General features: G+C 33.4%; 1 protein-coding gene across 6 annotated transcripts in view; it reads left to right on the top strand.

The window, feature by feature from the left end:
• The window catches only part of CHD2 (chromodomain helicase DNA binding protein 2), a 143631-nt gene that overhangs the window by 99783 nt on the left and 25621 nt on the right, over window positions 1–18227 (top strand). For all 6 annotated transcript variants that reach the window (XR_007951067.1, XM_051981042.1, XM_051981041.1 and 3 more), the window contains 6 exons: window positions 3265–3440; window positions 5429–5470; window positions 8451–8590; window positions 15759–15897; window positions 16115–16265; window positions 17399–17521. Coding sequence is in view for 5 of the 6 variants with exons in the window: in XM_051981042.1 (XP_051837002.1) it covers window positions 3265–3440; window positions 5429–5470; window positions 8451–8590; window positions 15759–15897; window positions 16115–16265; window positions 17399–17521 (771 nt within the window). In the remaining variant the exon portion in view is untranslated. The remainder of the gene's footprint in view (window positions 1–3264; window positions 3441–5428; window positions 5471–8450; window positions 8591–15758; window positions 15898–16114; window positions 16266–17398; window positions 17522–18227) is intronic.

Genomic DNA, 18227 nt, shown 5'->3' with positions numbered 1-18227 from the left:
GAGAAAAAAATAATGCTTTATATAATCTAATATTTAAAGCACTTTACAATGTTTTTTCTTTTGATTCTCACAACAAACTTGTGAGGTAGGTTACTGTTATTATCCCACTTTACAGATAAGGAAACTCAGTCTGAGAAAGGTTATATCACTTATGTTAGTTAGCAACTAGTACCTAAGGTAGGATTTGAACTCAGTTTCTCCTAGTTCTAAGGACAACATTCTATCTGCTGTCACCTGTCTGAAAATCAAAATTATTTCACATACATATATTAGTTCATAATGACAACATAACTTCAATGAATAAAGAAGATTAAAAACTTTTTTTTTCAAATCCAGTTTACATTTATTAGGTAGGTGCCTGTTATGTGCTAAAATATTGGGTATATAAAGAAAGGCAAAAGATAGTCCCTGCTTTCAAGAAACTCAGATTATAATGAGGAAAAATTGCAAAGAGTTACACAGACAAGATATATTCAGGACAAATAGAGATAATCAACAGATGGGACGCATTAATATTATGGGAGAATCAGGAAAGACTTCTTGAAGAAGGTAGCTTTAGATGAGATGAGGGAAGCCTTGAGACAGAGATGAGAACTGAGAGAATTCCATATTTGCTCACAGCCAATGAAAATGCATAGAACTAGGAAATGAAGTGTCATATTTCAAGAAATAGCAAGGAGGCCAAAATGAGTAGATCACATTGTATAAGTGGTAGTAAGGTGCAGAAAAGCTAGAAAGGTAGGGTGGAACTGGTTATGAATAGCTTTGAATACCTAATAGAAGTTCATACTTGATTTTGGAGGTGATAGGTAGTTATTAGAATTTATTGAATAGAGAGGTAACATGGTTAGACCTGTGCTTTAGAAAGATCATTTTGGTAGCTGAATGAAGGAAGAAGAGATTATATATTGGGAAAAGACTTGAGGCTTGGGCCAACTAGAGAGCTGTTGCAGTGGTCCAAGTATGAGGTAATGAGAGCCAACTCTAGGGTGTTGGCAGTATCAAGACAAAGATATATGAGAAAAGAGCCATAAAGACAACATTGACAGAAGATTTGGCCTTGGATTGATGTGGAGAGATGAGAAAAGATGAGTCAAAAGATGAGGAGTCAAAGGCAGGAGTCTGCGTGATGGGAATACGAAAGAAAGGATGAGGGGAATTATTAGGAATGGAAGAAAAAAAGATCAGTTTAGCATTAGACATGTTGAGTTTAAGCTGTGTTTGAGATATCTCGTCAGCATTTGGATATGGGAGAGAGGTGAGGGCTAGATAAGAAGATCTGAGAATTATTCACAACAGCAACAATAGCTAACATATCATGCTTACTGTGTGCCAGACACAGTACTAAGTGTTTCACAATTGTTATCTTACTTGATACTCACAACAAGCCTAATTTTATCCCCATTTTATAGTTGAGGAAATTAAGGCAAACAGGTCAAATGAGTTGCCATTGAGTAAATGTCAGAGGCCAGATTTGCACTCACTAGGCCCAGTGCTCTATCCACTATGTCACCTACTTGCCATAAAGGAGATAATTGAAGTTATAGGAACTGGGGATGTTTCCAAGTAAAATGGTAATGGTATATAAGGAGAAGAAAAGATAAGGTAGAATAGAGCCCTATAGAGCACCCAGGATTAGTGGAGATCCAGGAAAGGCACCTGAGAGGAATTATTCAAAGAATTGGGAAGAGACCTAATTAGATTAATGTTCTGAAAACCTAGAAGTAAGAGAGTATCAAGAAGAGAGAATTATAGACAATCTCAAAGATTACAAAAAGATCTAGAAAATTGAATGTTGTGGAGCAGCGAGGTGGTGTAGTGGGTGGAGCAGTGGTTAGAGCACCAGCCCCAAAGTCAGGAGGACCCAGTTCAAATCTGGTCTCAGACACTTAACATTTCCTAACTGTGTGACCCTGGACAAGTCACTTGCTTGTCACAGCCTCAGCAAAACAATAAAAATTTTAAAAATTGAATATTGAGAAAAAAGGTCTTTAGATTTATTGATTAGGAGATCATTGATAATATTTTTTGGGGGAGGGAGAAGGCATAATTTCAGTTGAATGATGAGTTAAGAAGCTAGAATGTAAAGTTAAGAGAAAAAGAAGTGGAGACACTGATTGTTGACAGCTTTTTAAAGAAGGTTAGCCACAATAGGGAAGAGATAAGGGATGATTAGTAGTGGGGATGGATTTATCAAGTGAGAATAAAGGAGACATAGGCATGTTTGTAGTCATAGAGAAGCAGCCAGTTGACAAATAAAGATCAAAGATAAATGAGAGAATAGGAATAATAAAGGGAGCAATCTGTTGTTCCAGATAGTATGGAATGCACAAAGTGAGATTTTCAAATTTATACTTTAACCATTTGAGATAATAATGATGAAGATGTAGAAGATGTAATATTAAAGATAAATAGAGGCCCTATAGGATTTTGCATATAATTAAACATTTAAAGCTACTTATTTGAAAGAAATCTCATTCTTTCAAATGCAGTTTGCTTATTCCTGTGATAATAAACCTATAAAGGAAGTGTAAAGTACTTCGGAGACTTGACTTTAAATTAAAATGGTGGAAAAACATTGTAGAATTAGTTGTTACTTTGGATGGTTGTTTTCTAACACAGTTTTGTGAAATCAGATATAGTAATCACCATGGCTCCTGGAATCACTGAACCACAAATCTAAACAAGAAGCTTGTCTAAAACATTCCCAAACAATGGTTACTTAGCCTTTATTTGAAGTCTTTCAGTCTGTGAACTACTAAGGCAGTGTATTACACTTTTGAATAGCTCTAATTGTTAGGAAGTTTTTTCTTATATTGACTCAGAATGGCTTTCCTTGCCACTTGCAGATAATTAGAACAATTTCTAAAGAGAGAGTTGTATTCATATTGAATTTATCAAACAGATATTAAAAATACTTAGATAAAAGGAACAGTATTACTTTAACCAGAAGTAAAAAGTTACAAATGTAAACTGTTAATATCATTTAAATACTTTACATGTATATAGACAAAGTTTTAAAAAATACTTTAATATATATTCTGACTTGATCCCTACAATACCCTTGTGAGGTTGCAAGGTAGGTATTGTTATAGCTCCATTATATGGATGAGAAGATTGATGCTAACAGAAGAAAAATAATATGCGGGAATTCACATAGCTTCTTAGTGGCAGAAATAAAGCTCAAATTCAGTTTTTAAGCCATAGCTGAATAATAGACTTTGGTACTCATTACACTGTCAAACCTGCTTCTGACTCTTTCAGGCTCAGGCTAATGACAGTGACTCGGATGTGGAGTCTAAAAGAAGGGCCCAGAGATCTTCTGGTTCAGAAAGTGAGACAGATGATACTGATGATGACAAGAGGCCAAAACGCAGGGGACGTCCTCGAAGTGTCAGAAAAGATCTTGTAGAGGGATTTACAGATGCTGAGATTCGAAGGTTTGTAGAGGCTTCAAGTCATATTTGTTTTAAATCATGTGCTACTTTGAATAAACCTATAGCATATGAATACAGTTAGTTTACAAACACTGATTTGCCTTGAATGACTAAAACCATGGCTGTTGAGGTAGATTTTAATACTTCAAAAGAGTAGAACAGAGCCCCTCCTGTAATGCCTAGTCTTCTGATGATACTGCATCTTATTGAGTTTTTCTTCCGACTTGTTCTTTGATTACCTCTAACATTATTTGACAAAAGCAAAAAAAAAAAAAAAAAAAAAAATTGAGTGAACTGGTCATCTCCACCATTAAAATAATTAGTATTATGCATGGAGAAATCTTTCACGTGCTCTAGAGGTTATAATGAAGGTAGTCTTTGTTTTGATAGCTTCCTATCCTTATAGCTCCTCCTCTCCTATATTCCTCTTAAACTTATTCTTCTCCTCATAACTTCCAATCATTCCACCCTTTTGAAGTTCATCTCCTTTGCTGTGATCTCATTTTTCTCCCTTTGAAATTTGACCCTTTAGTTACCAAGTTTAACTTGACACTGTTCTCTGACACTCCTTATCCCTATGTTCTATTGCTACTTATCATGCCTTGCCAATTTCCACCCCTAGGCCAGCCCCACCATGCTACCCAGAAAACTTGAATCTTTTTATTCTCTGGTTCTTTTTCCGTCTTCAAACAGACTTAGGTTTCCACCACTCTTAAAAAAGTCAAGTAAATCTGACCCTGCTTTCCTTTACAAGCACACTTAAAATAATAAAACAACAATAAATCCCATTTTTCCCCTCCTCTGCTCATACATAAAGGAAAAAACCAAACTAGAGTAATTTATATTCATTGTCTCCAATTCCTCACCTTCTACTTATTTTTTACTCACTAGCATTATGGCTTCTGACCCCATCCTTTGATTAAAATTTCTTTTTCCAGGTTTATCAATGACTTTTTAATTGATGAATCCAATGGCCTTTTCTCAGTCTTCATCCTGAGTGACTTTTCTATCACTTTTGACACTATTGATAATCTTCTAAATAACCCCTCCTCTCTTGGGGTTCATTATACTGCTTGTTTTATTTCTCATCTTTCCTATCTGACTGTCCCTTCTCTGTGTCCTTTGCTGAATAATTATACATGTCTCATCCTCAAGTATGATTATATCCTATGACTCTTTTCTAGATCATTTTCTCTTCTTTCCTTAGACTTTCTCTATTATTTAACTCCTGTCACTTTAGTTTTCTGCGCAGATGACTATTGTACTAGTCCTTATTTATCTACTGAGCTCCATTCTCAAATGACTAACTGCCTCCTAGATATTTCTACATTAGTGTTCCCTAGGAATTTGAAACTCAAAATATCCAAAATGGAGCCCCCTTTCTTCTTTGCCTCCTATTTACTCCTCTTCATTTGCCCACTTCCAGTTTTTTGATTTCAAAGAAATCCCAGTCTCTTCACATTTCCTAAGCTCAAACACCTTCTTTATTCACTACTCTGAATTTTTCTTGGCTTTATGTGTATGCTCACACTTACACCTCTTCAAAGAACTTAGTCTTTGATTCTACTTTTGTTCTTATATCTCCACTTCCTACTATAAGGCTTTATGAAAACTTAACTAACTTATGCACTGTTGAATTGACACTATTGTTAGACTACTTTCTTACAATCTTTCTTTTTCAAAGTGCTGTCAATTTGGTGTTTGTTATCTTAATGGTACTAAGTCATCTCTCTCCCACCCAGCTCCATATTTTTTGTCTGTACAGACTGAAGGGAATAGAAGCTAGGATTAGGATAATTGGTATAAATATAGTTGTATTCATGACAGTTCCATAATTCATAAAATGGAATTTATATGAAAGACTGTAGGTATTTGCATAGTATTCCATATAGCTCAGAGTGAAGTAAGGATACACTTGAAATTGTATATTTTAAAATGGTTTTGTCATTTTAATGTACTACTTCATTCATCTCTACTATTTTTCTTCTTAGGTTCATCAAAGCATATAAGAAATTTGGACTTCCTCTTGAACGGTATGTTTAATTACTAAATTGTCCACCATATACTTTATAATTTAGCTAATGTTATGTAGGCTTTATTTACTGAATTAAAATACTCTGATATTTTCTATGCATAAGTGATGGGATCACTTTCCTCTTTCCCCTCCCTCCTTCCCTCTTTCCCTCCTTCCCTCCTTCCCTCCTTCCCTCTTTCCCTCCTTCCTTCCCTCCTTTCCCTTTTCTTTTCCCTTTCCCTTTTTCTTTCCCTTTCCCTCTTCCTCTTCCTTTTCTTTTCCTTTCCTCCCTCCTTTCCTTCCTCCCTTTCTCTCTTCCTCCTCCCTTCTTCATAGTATTTTAGTTTTCAAATTATGTGCAAAGATAGTTTTTAACATTCTTTTTTTTTTTTTTTGGAATTTTGAATTCCAGATTTTTTTCTCCCTCTTCCCAGTTCTCTCCCCCTCCCCCAAGATGGTAAGCAGTCTGATATAGGTTGTACAAGGGCAATCATATAAACATTTCCACATTAGTTATATTGGAAAGAAGAAACAAAACAAAAGGGAAAAGCCATTAAAAACACCCCCCCCCCAAAAAAAAAAAATGAAAATATTATACTTCAGTTTGCATTCAGATTCCATAGTTCTTTCTCTGGATATGGATAGCTTTTTTTTTTTTTCCTGTCATAAGACATTTGGAATTGTCTTAGATCATTATATTGCTGAGAAGAGCCAAGTCAGTCATAGTTGATAATTGTACAATGTTGATATTAGTGTTGATATTAGTATGAACAATATTCCCCTAGTTCTGCTCACTTTATTCAACATCAGTTCATGAAAATATCTTTCCATGTTTTCCTGACTGCTTATCATTTCTTATGGAACAATAGTATTCCGTCACATTCATATACCACAATTTGTTCAGCCATTCCCTAGTTGATGGGCATTCCCTCAGTTTTCAGTTCTTTGTCATCACAAAAAGGGCTACTATAAATATTTTTCTACTTATAGATCCTTTTCTCTTTTTTATGATCTCTTGGGGATACTGATCTAGTAATAGTATTGCTGGATTAAAAGATATGCACAGTTTTAGTGCCCTTTTGACATAGTTCCAAATTGCTCCCTAGAATGCTTGTCAGTTCACAACTCTACCACATCTAATCACTTATCTTTTTTTAAATAATACTGGATACAATTTTCCTTCAAATCATTAGATTTGGTAGTTTCAAAATGAAAAACTATAGATTTGTTATTAAAATCTGTGATACTTTTTGAGAGTGTACCAGTATTGAGTTCAAGTAGTCTAGTTTTCTGCTTTTATTTGCAGACTTAAAAAAGAAATACCGTAAAGTACATAACAAATCTGTGTGGGGTGGACTCCTTTTGGAAGCTTATGAGATGATATGGACAAGAGTCACACAAGATGGTCTGGCTATTAACTGTATCATAGAAAAAACTTGCAAATTTGTGGGATCAAAGATTTATTGAATATTTGAGTCAGATTACTGATGTAAAGGAAATTATCATGATTCTTATTACTGCTGATAAATGTCTACTGTAGTAGAAAATGAAAATTTAGAGCTTATGTCCCTTCTCTTTTGGAGAGGAGATATTGTCCCTTTAGAAATAAATATCATTAGCCGTTACAGATAGGTATACTGAAAAACATACTACATATTGCATTAAATAATATAAATAATATAAAATAACAGTTCTAGATATAGGAGTAGAGCCAACAATCTTAACCCCTTGGCCACTATGTGTATAGATAAGACAGCAGACTAGCAGAGAATATGTCTTAGAGAGAAGTCTGCATGAGTAGTAGGACAGGATGAGATAGTAGTAGAGGTGTGCTTTTGAAGTACATAAAGTTGAGAACAGGAATGGAAGGGAAATAAAAGCAGGCTGGCTTGTGCCCTTCCACCAAACTGAAGGTTCCAAGAGAAACTTACCAATGGGATTTTCATATTGAAATGTTTGCTAAGTTATGTCAGCCAAAATCAATTTACTGTGTGGAAAATAATTAGGTTGAAGTCAGTTTTTAGGTACTTGTTACATTCATATAATTTTTTTTTCTTTTTAGAGATAAAACACATAATAGAAATAACTTAGTTCTTAGCTTCTAGAAATATTGTAAGATATGCAAGTTAGGATGAAAAAGTAATTATTAGTGAAGAAAGAACATTCTAGTAAGGAAATTTAACAAATATATATTTATATTTGTGTTTTTAAAGTAAATTGCACAAGTAGAAGAAAAGCAAAACATGACTAGACAAAAATATTTTAAGAGAGACCCTGTTGATTTGAAGTAAATTTAATCCAGTCTTATCTAAAGTAAGATAATTGATTGGGATATTAATGCATTGAGTAGAGTTGTAAACTGGAGTAACCATTCTAGGGAGTGATTTGGAACTATGTAGGCTACAGTATATGAATCAAGTCTGACATGAAAACCAAAGAGGTGAATCCATATGTATCCTACATTCATTAATGGAAGCTAGTGTCCAGAATGAAGGTAGTTATAGTTTTACAGGGTGGAATGGACTACTTCAGGAGATAATGGTTCTGTATTAGTGGAAGTTTTAAGGAAGAATTAGAAAAACACCTATGAGTGGAGGAGTGGTTTGATTTTGTATGCAAGATTAAATTACTTCTAATGTTCTTTTTAACATACATAACATCTATAGTTTAAAGAGTTCATAATGAATTTCATTAATGAGAGTACTCCTTTAGGAATTGTACAGGGTACTTCATAGTACAGAATACTAGTTCATGCAGTATATAATGATGGGACCAATTATCATACAATTTACTTAATTTAAAAGTATGTGAAAAACTCAAATTGCTGTTCTGTATTTGAAAAATAGAAAGTAAAATTTTCATGTATTTCATTCATGCTAAGAGTGAGGAAAAAAGAGCAGAAGAAAGTTCTCTTACAAGAGCAAACAAGGGATCTCTGATATCCAATCTTTGAAAAGTGTGAAGAGTATCTGAAATGTCCTAAATTTCTCATTCCACAGTTTAGAGTGCATTGCTCGGGATGCTGAGTTGGTAGATAAGTCTGTAGCAGATCTGAAGCGATTGGGTGAATTGATTCATAACAGCTGTGTTTCAGCAATGCAAGAATATGAGGAACAGCTGAAAGAAAATGCCAGCGAAGGTAAGTCCAGAAGGTCATTGTACTGAACATGTAGCTTCAAGTTTCTACAAGAGCTGTAATTGTTTCCTAAATTTTTTATTTGCTGCAGCTGTTTTGATATTACTTTTGTGCCATTTCCAGGGATTTTAAAATCATGGTGTTCTTAGAGAGCATCATATTGTTTGATATGCAGAAATTCAATGAATATAGCATGCTAAATTCAATTTATTTCAATAAACATTTAGCAAATCATTATACATATATATGTAAGATATTAGTGAAAATGAAGACAAAAATGAAAATAGTACCTTCCCTGTAAGATCCTACATTTTATTAGTTGTAAAATATTTATCCCACCTCTTTGAGTCCCCATTGTCCTTTTGGGTAGATGAATGACAAAAATCTTGTGTGTCAGAAGCCAGATAATCAGAGACATCAATATGTATTATTACAATCACTAATCATGAAAGCAGACATTGAACTACAAAGGAAATGAGATACTCAAACTCCTTGAAATAAAGAACATGAATGAACTAGAGATAGGATAGTTCAGTAAGCAAAATGGTGGTGGAATCTTATTTTTGTTATGCTACAGTTTTCAGAGTAAGTTGAATGAAACTAGGAAGTGCTGATTTGACAGTTATTGCAACTTATTCCTGTTAGCTCCAGATAAATGGTATCTTGTAAACCAAGTAAAGAGCAGTAGTAATCCTACATTGACATAAAGCTTGAATTATCCTTATAAATTAAAAAGAGTTGTTTAGTTTGTGTGGTTGTATTGCAATTTAATTTGATGGAGTATTGCTTGAAGTGTATCATTGGTTAAATTTGAAATATTTTTATTTCAGTAAGATTTTTGTTGCAATAGGGTTTGACCTGTTGTAGATGCTGTTTCTCTGGGGGACTTTATAGCTTTTGCCATTGACAAGGTCTTTTCTTATTTTTGTGACTCACTTCATGATTCTCAGAAATACCTATGTAGCAGCAGTGGAAATGACCTTAAAAGTGAGTTCAGTTCCATAATCCAATAGCTCTTGTGTAGTCTTGCAGTTTTTCTTGTCCTGTGGTTTCTCCTGTGACATTTCACTTTTGCCTGTCCCTCTTTTTTCCAATACATAATTGTAGTGAAGATAGTTTTATTTTGTCTATAGATCAGGTAGGAATCATTGAGTTTAATGGAAATAGAAATTTGCTGTCATGATCAGTTGATTTCTTCATAGAAGAGCAACAAAACACTTTTCTGTTGTTACAATAAACCAATGCCATTTCGTTATCTTAGGAGAAAAGACTCATTGCCTAATTCATGAACTATATTATTTCACATAAAAAGTAAAATGATATCAAGAATTTAATTTAATAACATCATTTCTTTAGTAAGCTTTGGTTTTTATTTTTGTATCCTACTGGATTTTTTTTCTCTTTAAGCAAGAATTAACCTTTTTATCTATCCCTTAGCTACCTATAAGATGTTAAGTTTCAAACTAACCACTCTTATAGTAGAAATCATTTGAAGGTTAGCTGTACTTGTAAAGTACTTGGAACTTCTTTGAACTACCTATAAGGTAACATTTTTATTATTATAAATATTTAAAAAAAACCTTATTCCTTAATTTAAAAAAAATCTTTTAAAAAATTCTAAACTTAAAATGTCCACTTCCATGTATGCAGTAGAACATGAAAATGTAAAGCTCTGTTCTGTACTGCTTGCTTTTTAAAAAAAGTATGTAATCAATTCTACCTGTTAACTTTTAAAATTGTCCTACTTAGTAGTACTTCTGAACTTTTCTTTGTTTCTTGTATGCATTAAAAAAAAAAAAAAAAGTATTTCAATCCCCCCTCCGCCATTTGACACTACTATTGCTCTTATCACCCCTAATAAAAACAGAAGAAAAGAAAACTTGCAGCAAATAAGCATAATTGGACTTCTGGCTAAGATGGGCTACCTGAAAGGGTGGCAGATTGCCCAGCTCCCACATACCTACTCCAGCAAAATCCTGAAGGTACTAATAATGATTATTAAATCCGATGTGATACTATAGTAAGTGAATTATTTTGGCACCAGAATTTCACAAAAAGTCAGCCAGAAGCCAAAGGGTTATAGAAAGAGGGCTACTAGTAAAACCAATACCAGCTCAGGTTATCCTGAGTGTAATTAGAGACTTAGTAGAGACACATTGTCTATAAGATTCTATCTAGAAAAAACAAGATCAAACGACTCCCCTGAAAAAACCCAGGGTTGGGAACCTTGGGAATCATGAACAGAACTTATACAGTGGATAGCAACTAACAAAGTGTGGCAGTGCTTGGACATTGACATTTCCTGGCCAGCCAGATCTAAGGTCCCTAACATTCTAGCCTGAGGCACCAGAGAAGGTTCTGAAGGTAGAATATTTGGAAAAATCAAAGATAGAGGAAGAAGGCCAACTCTTAGAGGTAGATATCAGTAAGAGAACCAAAATGACTTAGGTCAAGAGTAACAGAGCTTACCATCCTATCCAAAATCCCATTGGAGGTAATAGGGAAGAGATGGGGCCTAGACCTATCACAAAGCCTCAATTCAGGAAGTAAGACTGGAGAGAAGAAATACTTACCAAGATCAATATTAATGTAATCTCAAAAAAGGAGTTTTGAGTAACAACTAAGATTGTTTAAAGAGATTGGGATTTGGGAGAAAATTTTCCAAAAGGACTACATGAATATGTACTTATTACTAAATTATGTATTTGTTCTTCCTCAGGAAGAATGAAGCAAGAGACAGGAAATAATGCTTTTGAGGGAAAAAATTAGAAGGGGTATATATATCTTAGCACAGGAAGTAGTAAACCATATCCAAATAATTAACTCCTTGAAAGCCAGAGTAGACCAAACAAATCAATGAATCTCCTAGACAGTAAGAACTATCAGGAAAAAAATAGAAAAAAAAATTTTTTTTGGGGGAGGAAGAAAATGTAAGATCTGATTTAAAACAAAATAAAACAATGACTTGGAAAACAGGTCAAAGAGAGATAATTTAAGAATCATTGTCATTTCTGAAAACCATGATTTAAAAAAAAAAATGGCTGGATAACATACTTCAAGGAACAATCATTTATCCAGGTTCATTTGAATTAGAGTTTATGAAAAAATAAATCTACCACTTAACTTCTTAAGTAATTTAAGAATAGTCCAAGGACTGTCACTGTATTGTTAATTTTTGTTTAATTGTTTTACTTTAATTGTAATGCCAGAAGAAAACAGCAAATAAATATTAGTAAGAAACAGTACGGTAATTACGATAGAAAGAATTCATTGATTATTTCCTGAAAGAAACAAGTATTATAACCCAAATCCAGAGGTTCTGGCTCAAAGAAAAAAAAATACTATAAACATCCAGAAAAAAGCAATTCAAATCCGAAGGGATCAGAATCACAAAAGACTTGGCAGTTTTTGTAATAAATGAAATAACTTAACCTGCAAACCTTAGTAAACATCATACTCATAGTAAATGTACTTCTTGGAAAGAGAACTTTTCAAGTATTTATGGTAAAACTTTGAGATTAAAAACATGTCAAGAAAAAGCTACAACAGAAATGGTGAAAAAGTTAATATCATAAGTTCCTAGATTATATGAATTGAAACAGAGAAGTGAGCATAACTAGAAGAAACACACACACACACACACACACACACACGTAAAATAAAATACTCAATAGAGAAAAAAACAAACCAACAAAATCCTTCAATATAAGCAGGTGAGGAGGGTTAAAATGGAGGATAATACTGGAGAAGGGAACAAGAAAGAGGAGGAAGGGAGAAAAACTAAGGAGGTGCCCATCAATTGGGGGAGACTGAATGGTTTGTGTTATATGAATATAATGGAATGATATTGCGCCCTAAGAAGTAACTAAAGATATTATTTCAAAGAATCATAGGAAATGAACAGAATAGGAGAACAATTTTGATAATGAAAAAAATATTATAAAGAAAAATAACGTTAAAACATTTAAGAACTCTAATAAACTCACATATCTAGAGGACCTATGATGAAATATGGGAGTAATAAGGTATCTGAGCAATTATCTAAGTTTTTTTTTTTTTCAGGGGTACTTCATTCCAAGAAACTTATACAAGAAGAACCCTAACATTGTAAAACAGCTCTGAAAAACAAGAACTCTGATCAATGCAATAACTCTGCTCTGTCTCCTGAGGAACTTTTCTGAAGCATTTTGTCAGGGAGGGTTAGTGAGAGTGATTAACACCCCCTTGCCCACCCAAAAAACAAACAAACAAAAAAACCTAACCAAACCAAGAACAAAACCAAGTGTGCTATGCAAGGGGAGGAAGGGGGGAGGCTTTGAAAAATTGTTAAATTGAAAGAACCACAGATAAGCAGCAATTTTGAAAGTAACATTTTGGAATTGTGTACTTTTTAAAAGAGCAGTCAAAATGGAGATTTACAGTTTAATAGAATTCTTATGTTCTATGTATACTGAAATGCTTTTTTAAAAAAAAGTTTTTAAGTTCAAAATTAAAAAAAAAGAAATAGTATTGTTTAAGGACTAAAATATGTTTCTTTTGCATTTTCTTGCTGATTAAATAAAGCCTATTTTATGTTTAAAACAAACATGAATAGTCTAGCAAAACAAATCAAGTCCATGTTCATGTCCAAAAATGACATTTTTAATTTTTCACCTGGATTTCATCAGAACATGTCAGTAGGTAGTTACTATATTTCAATCAGCCTCTACATGTATGGTTGATAAGAATCGTAAGTGTTTCAAAGTTATTTTTCTTTGCAATATTGTTTTCTTCATCAAAATTGTTTTTCCTGATTCTGTTGACTTCATGCTATATTAGCTCATAATTCCTTAAGATTTTCTGAAAATAGTGTCTTTAGTCATTTCTAATGGTGTAGTAACATATCATTATATTCATGTAACACAATCTATTCAGCCTCCCCCAATTGATAGGCACCTCCTTAGTTTTCCTCCCTTCCTCCTTTCTTTCTTTTCTTCTCCACAGTATTGTCTTCCATCTTAACTCTCTTCAACTACTTCTGTGCTGTTGTTTTTTTTCTATTTGTTTTTTCTTTTGAGTATTTCCAAACCAAACTGTGTGTGTGTGGTGTGTTGTATATAGTTAACCCTTTCTCAAATTATGAAAAATAAGTAGCACCCCATTTTTTCATTCATTATAATCTAATGTATTATTTTTGTCATCTTTTCTTTCACTTCTTAAAAATCCCCGGAAGAAAACTAATTCTTTCCTCAGCTTCTTTTATATAAGATTCTGATAGTCAGCACTTGTTTTTCCTCTGCCTATTATAATATTAGCACATTTTCAGTGTACAGTCTTTGCTTATTGTTTGAATAAATTTATCTTTCTAAAGGTTTTTCTCACGTCTTAACTTTGCATTTCAAAGTTCCTACTCAGTTCTGATCTTTAGGTCATAAATGTTAGAAAGACTCTTTTTCCATAAAAAGTGCATTTTGGTTTTTTTGTTTGTTTTATTTTACACTGTAGGGTGGTACTCAGCTTTGCAGGATAAGTTATTCTTAGTTATGTGCTCATACGTTTTCTCTTTTTCAAAACTTTATTCCAAGATCTCCTTTCACTTATATAGAAGCTGCCAGATCTTGTGTGATCTTGATTGATTCCTTGATACTTAAGTTGCTTCTTTTTAGATGCTTGCAGTATTTTTTAATTTAATTGGGAATCTGAATTCGGACTTTGACATGCCTAGGACTTTTTCTTTTATGAAATCATTTTTATTTTTATGTTCTCTGGTTCTAATAGATTTAGACTATTTTTTAAATTAATGGTTTTACAAATTATGTTATTTAAGCCTTTTTTTTTTTTTAATCATGGTTTTCAGGGAGTCCAATGATGATTCTTCTTGGCCAGTTTTTTATATTAGAAATCTTTTATCTTCTAATTAAAAAAAAATCTTCTGATTTTTGTCATAATATTTCTTGTTTTTTTTTAATAGAGTCAGTGGTTTCTGTTTGATCTGTTTTGGTTTTCAGGGAATCCACTAGTTGGGTAAGGCTTACAACTTGCTATTCTAATATATTTTTTCTTCTCATTCTTTCCCCAAGAGTTTTTATTTTATTTTTCATCTCTAGCATTGTGCTAAGCACTCTTGTAGACCTTTGGGAACATTCCTTTTTCCTTGAGACTTTGCATTTCTTAATTGAGTTATACTCTCCTAGTTTGGATTTTGAGGTATCTCTGAACCCATAGTAATTCTTAGCAGTTGATATTTTATGTTTACTCGTCTTTCCAACATCAGTTCCTGAATGGGAGCTTTCAACCAAAGCTAGACTCTATTTCCTTTTGTGCTTTTAGGTGAATGGTCAACCCCTTGACTTATACTACCTTGGCTCCTACATTGACGTTCACTTCTAAGGTTCTGCCTTTGCTAAGACAATGGGTACTTTTTAGTTCCCCTAGATCTTTGATAGAGTTCTGATTCGTCAAGTCTTTCTATGGTGTTCCATATCAGAGTATTAGGGATCTTAGAACTTTCCAAGCATTGCCAAATCCATTTTCTTCAAATTCCAAAGTGTTGATTTTTGAGTATTCTGGGACCTTCTTGTGGGAACTCTTCATTCTTGTTACCTCCAGATCATGCTACAGATATCTCCGGCATTTCTCACTGGGTGAAGTTGTTGTTTTCTGTATCTTGGTATTATATTCTAATATTGCCTATTGGCTTCTGACAGAATTTTTGTGCAGTCTTAAGTTGGATGAAATTACTGTAGTTTTTCATTGGATTTTTTATTATTTATACGGTGCTATCTTTAGTTTTTTTTTTTTTTTTCCTAGAGCAGGTATGTAAAAGCTGTGTTACCCTCTTCTATTTAGGGAGTCATTTTGTTTGGAATTTCTATTCAATACCTCCAAAATCCTCTTCTGATTATTAATTTTAGAGGCAAGAAAAATAAATATTAAAATTTGAAAAAGAAAATGACCACTGAATAAAGAAGTCTTAAATATTTAATTTCCAAAGTGATTTAGGGATTTTCCAAAAATATTAATTAAACATTTTATTTAAATTTTTTATCTGTGAACTAATCAAAGGCAAGGAATCTAAACTGAGGAAATAAAACTTGGGGGAAACAAGTAAGTGGTTGGGATATTTACCCTTATGTACTCCTTGACATTTAATTAAGCATTTTTGTACTAATAAGAAATTGATGTTCCTTAGGGAAAGGACCAGGGAAAAGAAGAGGTCCTACTATCAAGATTTCTGGGGTTCAAGTCAATGTTAAATCTATTATTCAGCATGAAGAGGAGTTTGAGATGTTGCACAAATCTATTCCTGTGGACCCTGAAGAAAAAAAAAAGTGAGTATATATATCTTAGTAGGTGAGGTAGACTTCACTTTAAAATTTACTTGTGCAAATGTTTACTCTTTTTAGCATCTTTTAAAATATATATAAATTACATAATGATTTTCCTTAATATATTAAAATACTGTACCTACAAGAACAAAAATTTCTTTTTAATAAATATTGAGAGAAATTCCTCAACGATACTCTTTTGTATTTATGATTCATTCAGATATTGCTTAACCTGTCGTGTCAAAGCTGCACATTTTGATGTAGATTGGGGAGTGGAGGATGATTCTCGGCTATTATTGGGCATTTACGAACATGGCTATGGCAACTGGGAGCTAATTAAAACAGATCCAGAGCTGAAATTAACTGACAAAGTAAGTAACTGTAAGACTAGAGATGTTTAGCATTTTTTTTAAATTGGTAAATTATTTAATATTGAAGATAACAATTTATTGATATTTAACATTAAAATCAAAATAATGTTTGTGATTTCTTGTCATTCTTTCACTATGTAAACATCCATTTCTGATGGAATATGGTAATTATTTCACAGTTTGAAGATCAAGAAGAAAAAGCAAATCAAACTCCTAAATACTTTTGAAATTGTGGGAAAAACTTAGATGTTGTTCTGAGTAGAATTTTAAGTCTGATTTGTCAGTGGTCAAATACCCTTACAATTAATACCAAAGATTGATTTTTTTTTCCAGTCCCATTTAATGGCTCATTACTTCTAGCAACCAATTTCTCTCATTGCACACAGATTCACAGAAATGTGAATAACTTTGTGGAGTTTTTTGTAATGGTATTTGACTTTGAGCTGAAACCTATCTCCTGAATGTATTTAGCACAAATTATTCTACATAAATATTACGGTAGTGGCTTAAAAAAAAGGGCAGTGAGGAAAGCAGAAAGGCTTAGATTTCAGCAGACCAGTTGTGCTCCTGGCAGGGCTTTTCCTGGCACGTCAAAACAAAATAATACTTATTCAGTGTGGTTTTTCAGAGGGTAAAAACACCCTGTCATAAACACTGAGTTCAAATTCAGTCTGGGCTAATAAGTCCAAATATTTTAGCAGGGAATGGATCATATCCTGGAATAGCTCAGTGCTCTCTGGCAATGCTTTAAGAAGCATTTTAAATCTAAAATGAAGCTTTAACCTAGCTCCAGGGATTCCCTGCTCCTGGAAGGAGGAAATCCACGACGGCTGGGATGCTCTAGCAGATGAAGCCAACAAGCTCCCCCTACCTGAGTTGTTCTACCCTGTTAACAGCACAGGTAGGAGCCAGTGGGAGAGCTGGATTTCTCCATCCCATTTTGTAAAATGAGAACAGCTCATAAGGGACTTTAGTGTTTGGGAGCCCTGGAAAAGAGACAGGTTCTGAGACTTTTTTTTTTGGGGAGGGGGAGGGAAGAGCATTTTGTTATTATTATATTGCAATAGAATATTTCCTAGCCAGCTAACCTCAAAATGGGGTGGTGGTTCTCTCTTTTTTTTCTTTTTCCAAAGATATTACCTGTTGAGTCAGATAAAAAACCTCAGGGAAAGCAGCTACAAACTCGAGCTGACTACCTGTTAAAGCTGCTGAAGAAAGACTTGGACAAAAAGGAGTTGGTTAAAGAGGGTGAAGAGGTAGGTAAAAGTTGACCAGTCTTTGTTCCCAAGGGGAAGCTTCTATAATTAAATGACTATAGTGTGAAGATGCTGTGGATATAATAAAAACCAGTGTTAACCTAGATTGGAACTTAATTCCCTATCTTACTCCCAAAGGTAGTCTTAAGGTTTTAGAGAGTTAGTTTATTATAAAAAAAATTTCTTTAAAACTTAGCACAAATTGATATTTGTGGAATTTTAATGAGACTTTTCCCTTGAGGGATTCATGGCTTACCAGCCTTCTTATTTCCCAATTACTCTATCCTTCTGTATCCTTCTCTATTCTTCCTCTTTTACAAAAACACCACCAGATTAGGTGTTCTATCACTTAAACTCACACAGAACACACACACACACACACACACACACACACACACACACACACACACACCAACAACATTACTGTCTACAGTTTGGATGTGATATTAGATTCTTATAGTGAATATACATTGGGTCCCCTAAACATGTTATTTATTACATTATGCCTAGCTCTTGGTTATTATTGATAATGGCCCATAGAAATAGTATTTGGTAATTTAAAAAGACTAATTAACCAAAAACCTGTCTTAAAATAAATTCAGCCTTTTAAATGAAGCTTAATGACAAGGAAATTAATGAACTCATTTTAGATTTTTTTATGTTTTCAACCACTCTCCAAAAAAAAAAAAAGTGGTTATGAAATTGA

The sequence above is a fragment of the Antechinus flavipes genome, chromosome 2, assembly GCF_016432865.1.
Source record: "Antechinus flavipes isolate AdamAnt ecotype Samford, QLD, Australia chromosome 2, AdamAnt_v2, whole genome shotgun sequence".
In the NCBI taxonomy this organism is placed as follows: Eukaryota; Metazoa; Chordata; class Mammalia; order Dasyuromorphia; family Dasyuridae; genus Antechinus; species Antechinus flavipes.
The sequence above is the reverse complement of the archived record's forward strand: the minus strand, read 5'-3'. Positions and strand labels throughout refer to the sequence as shown.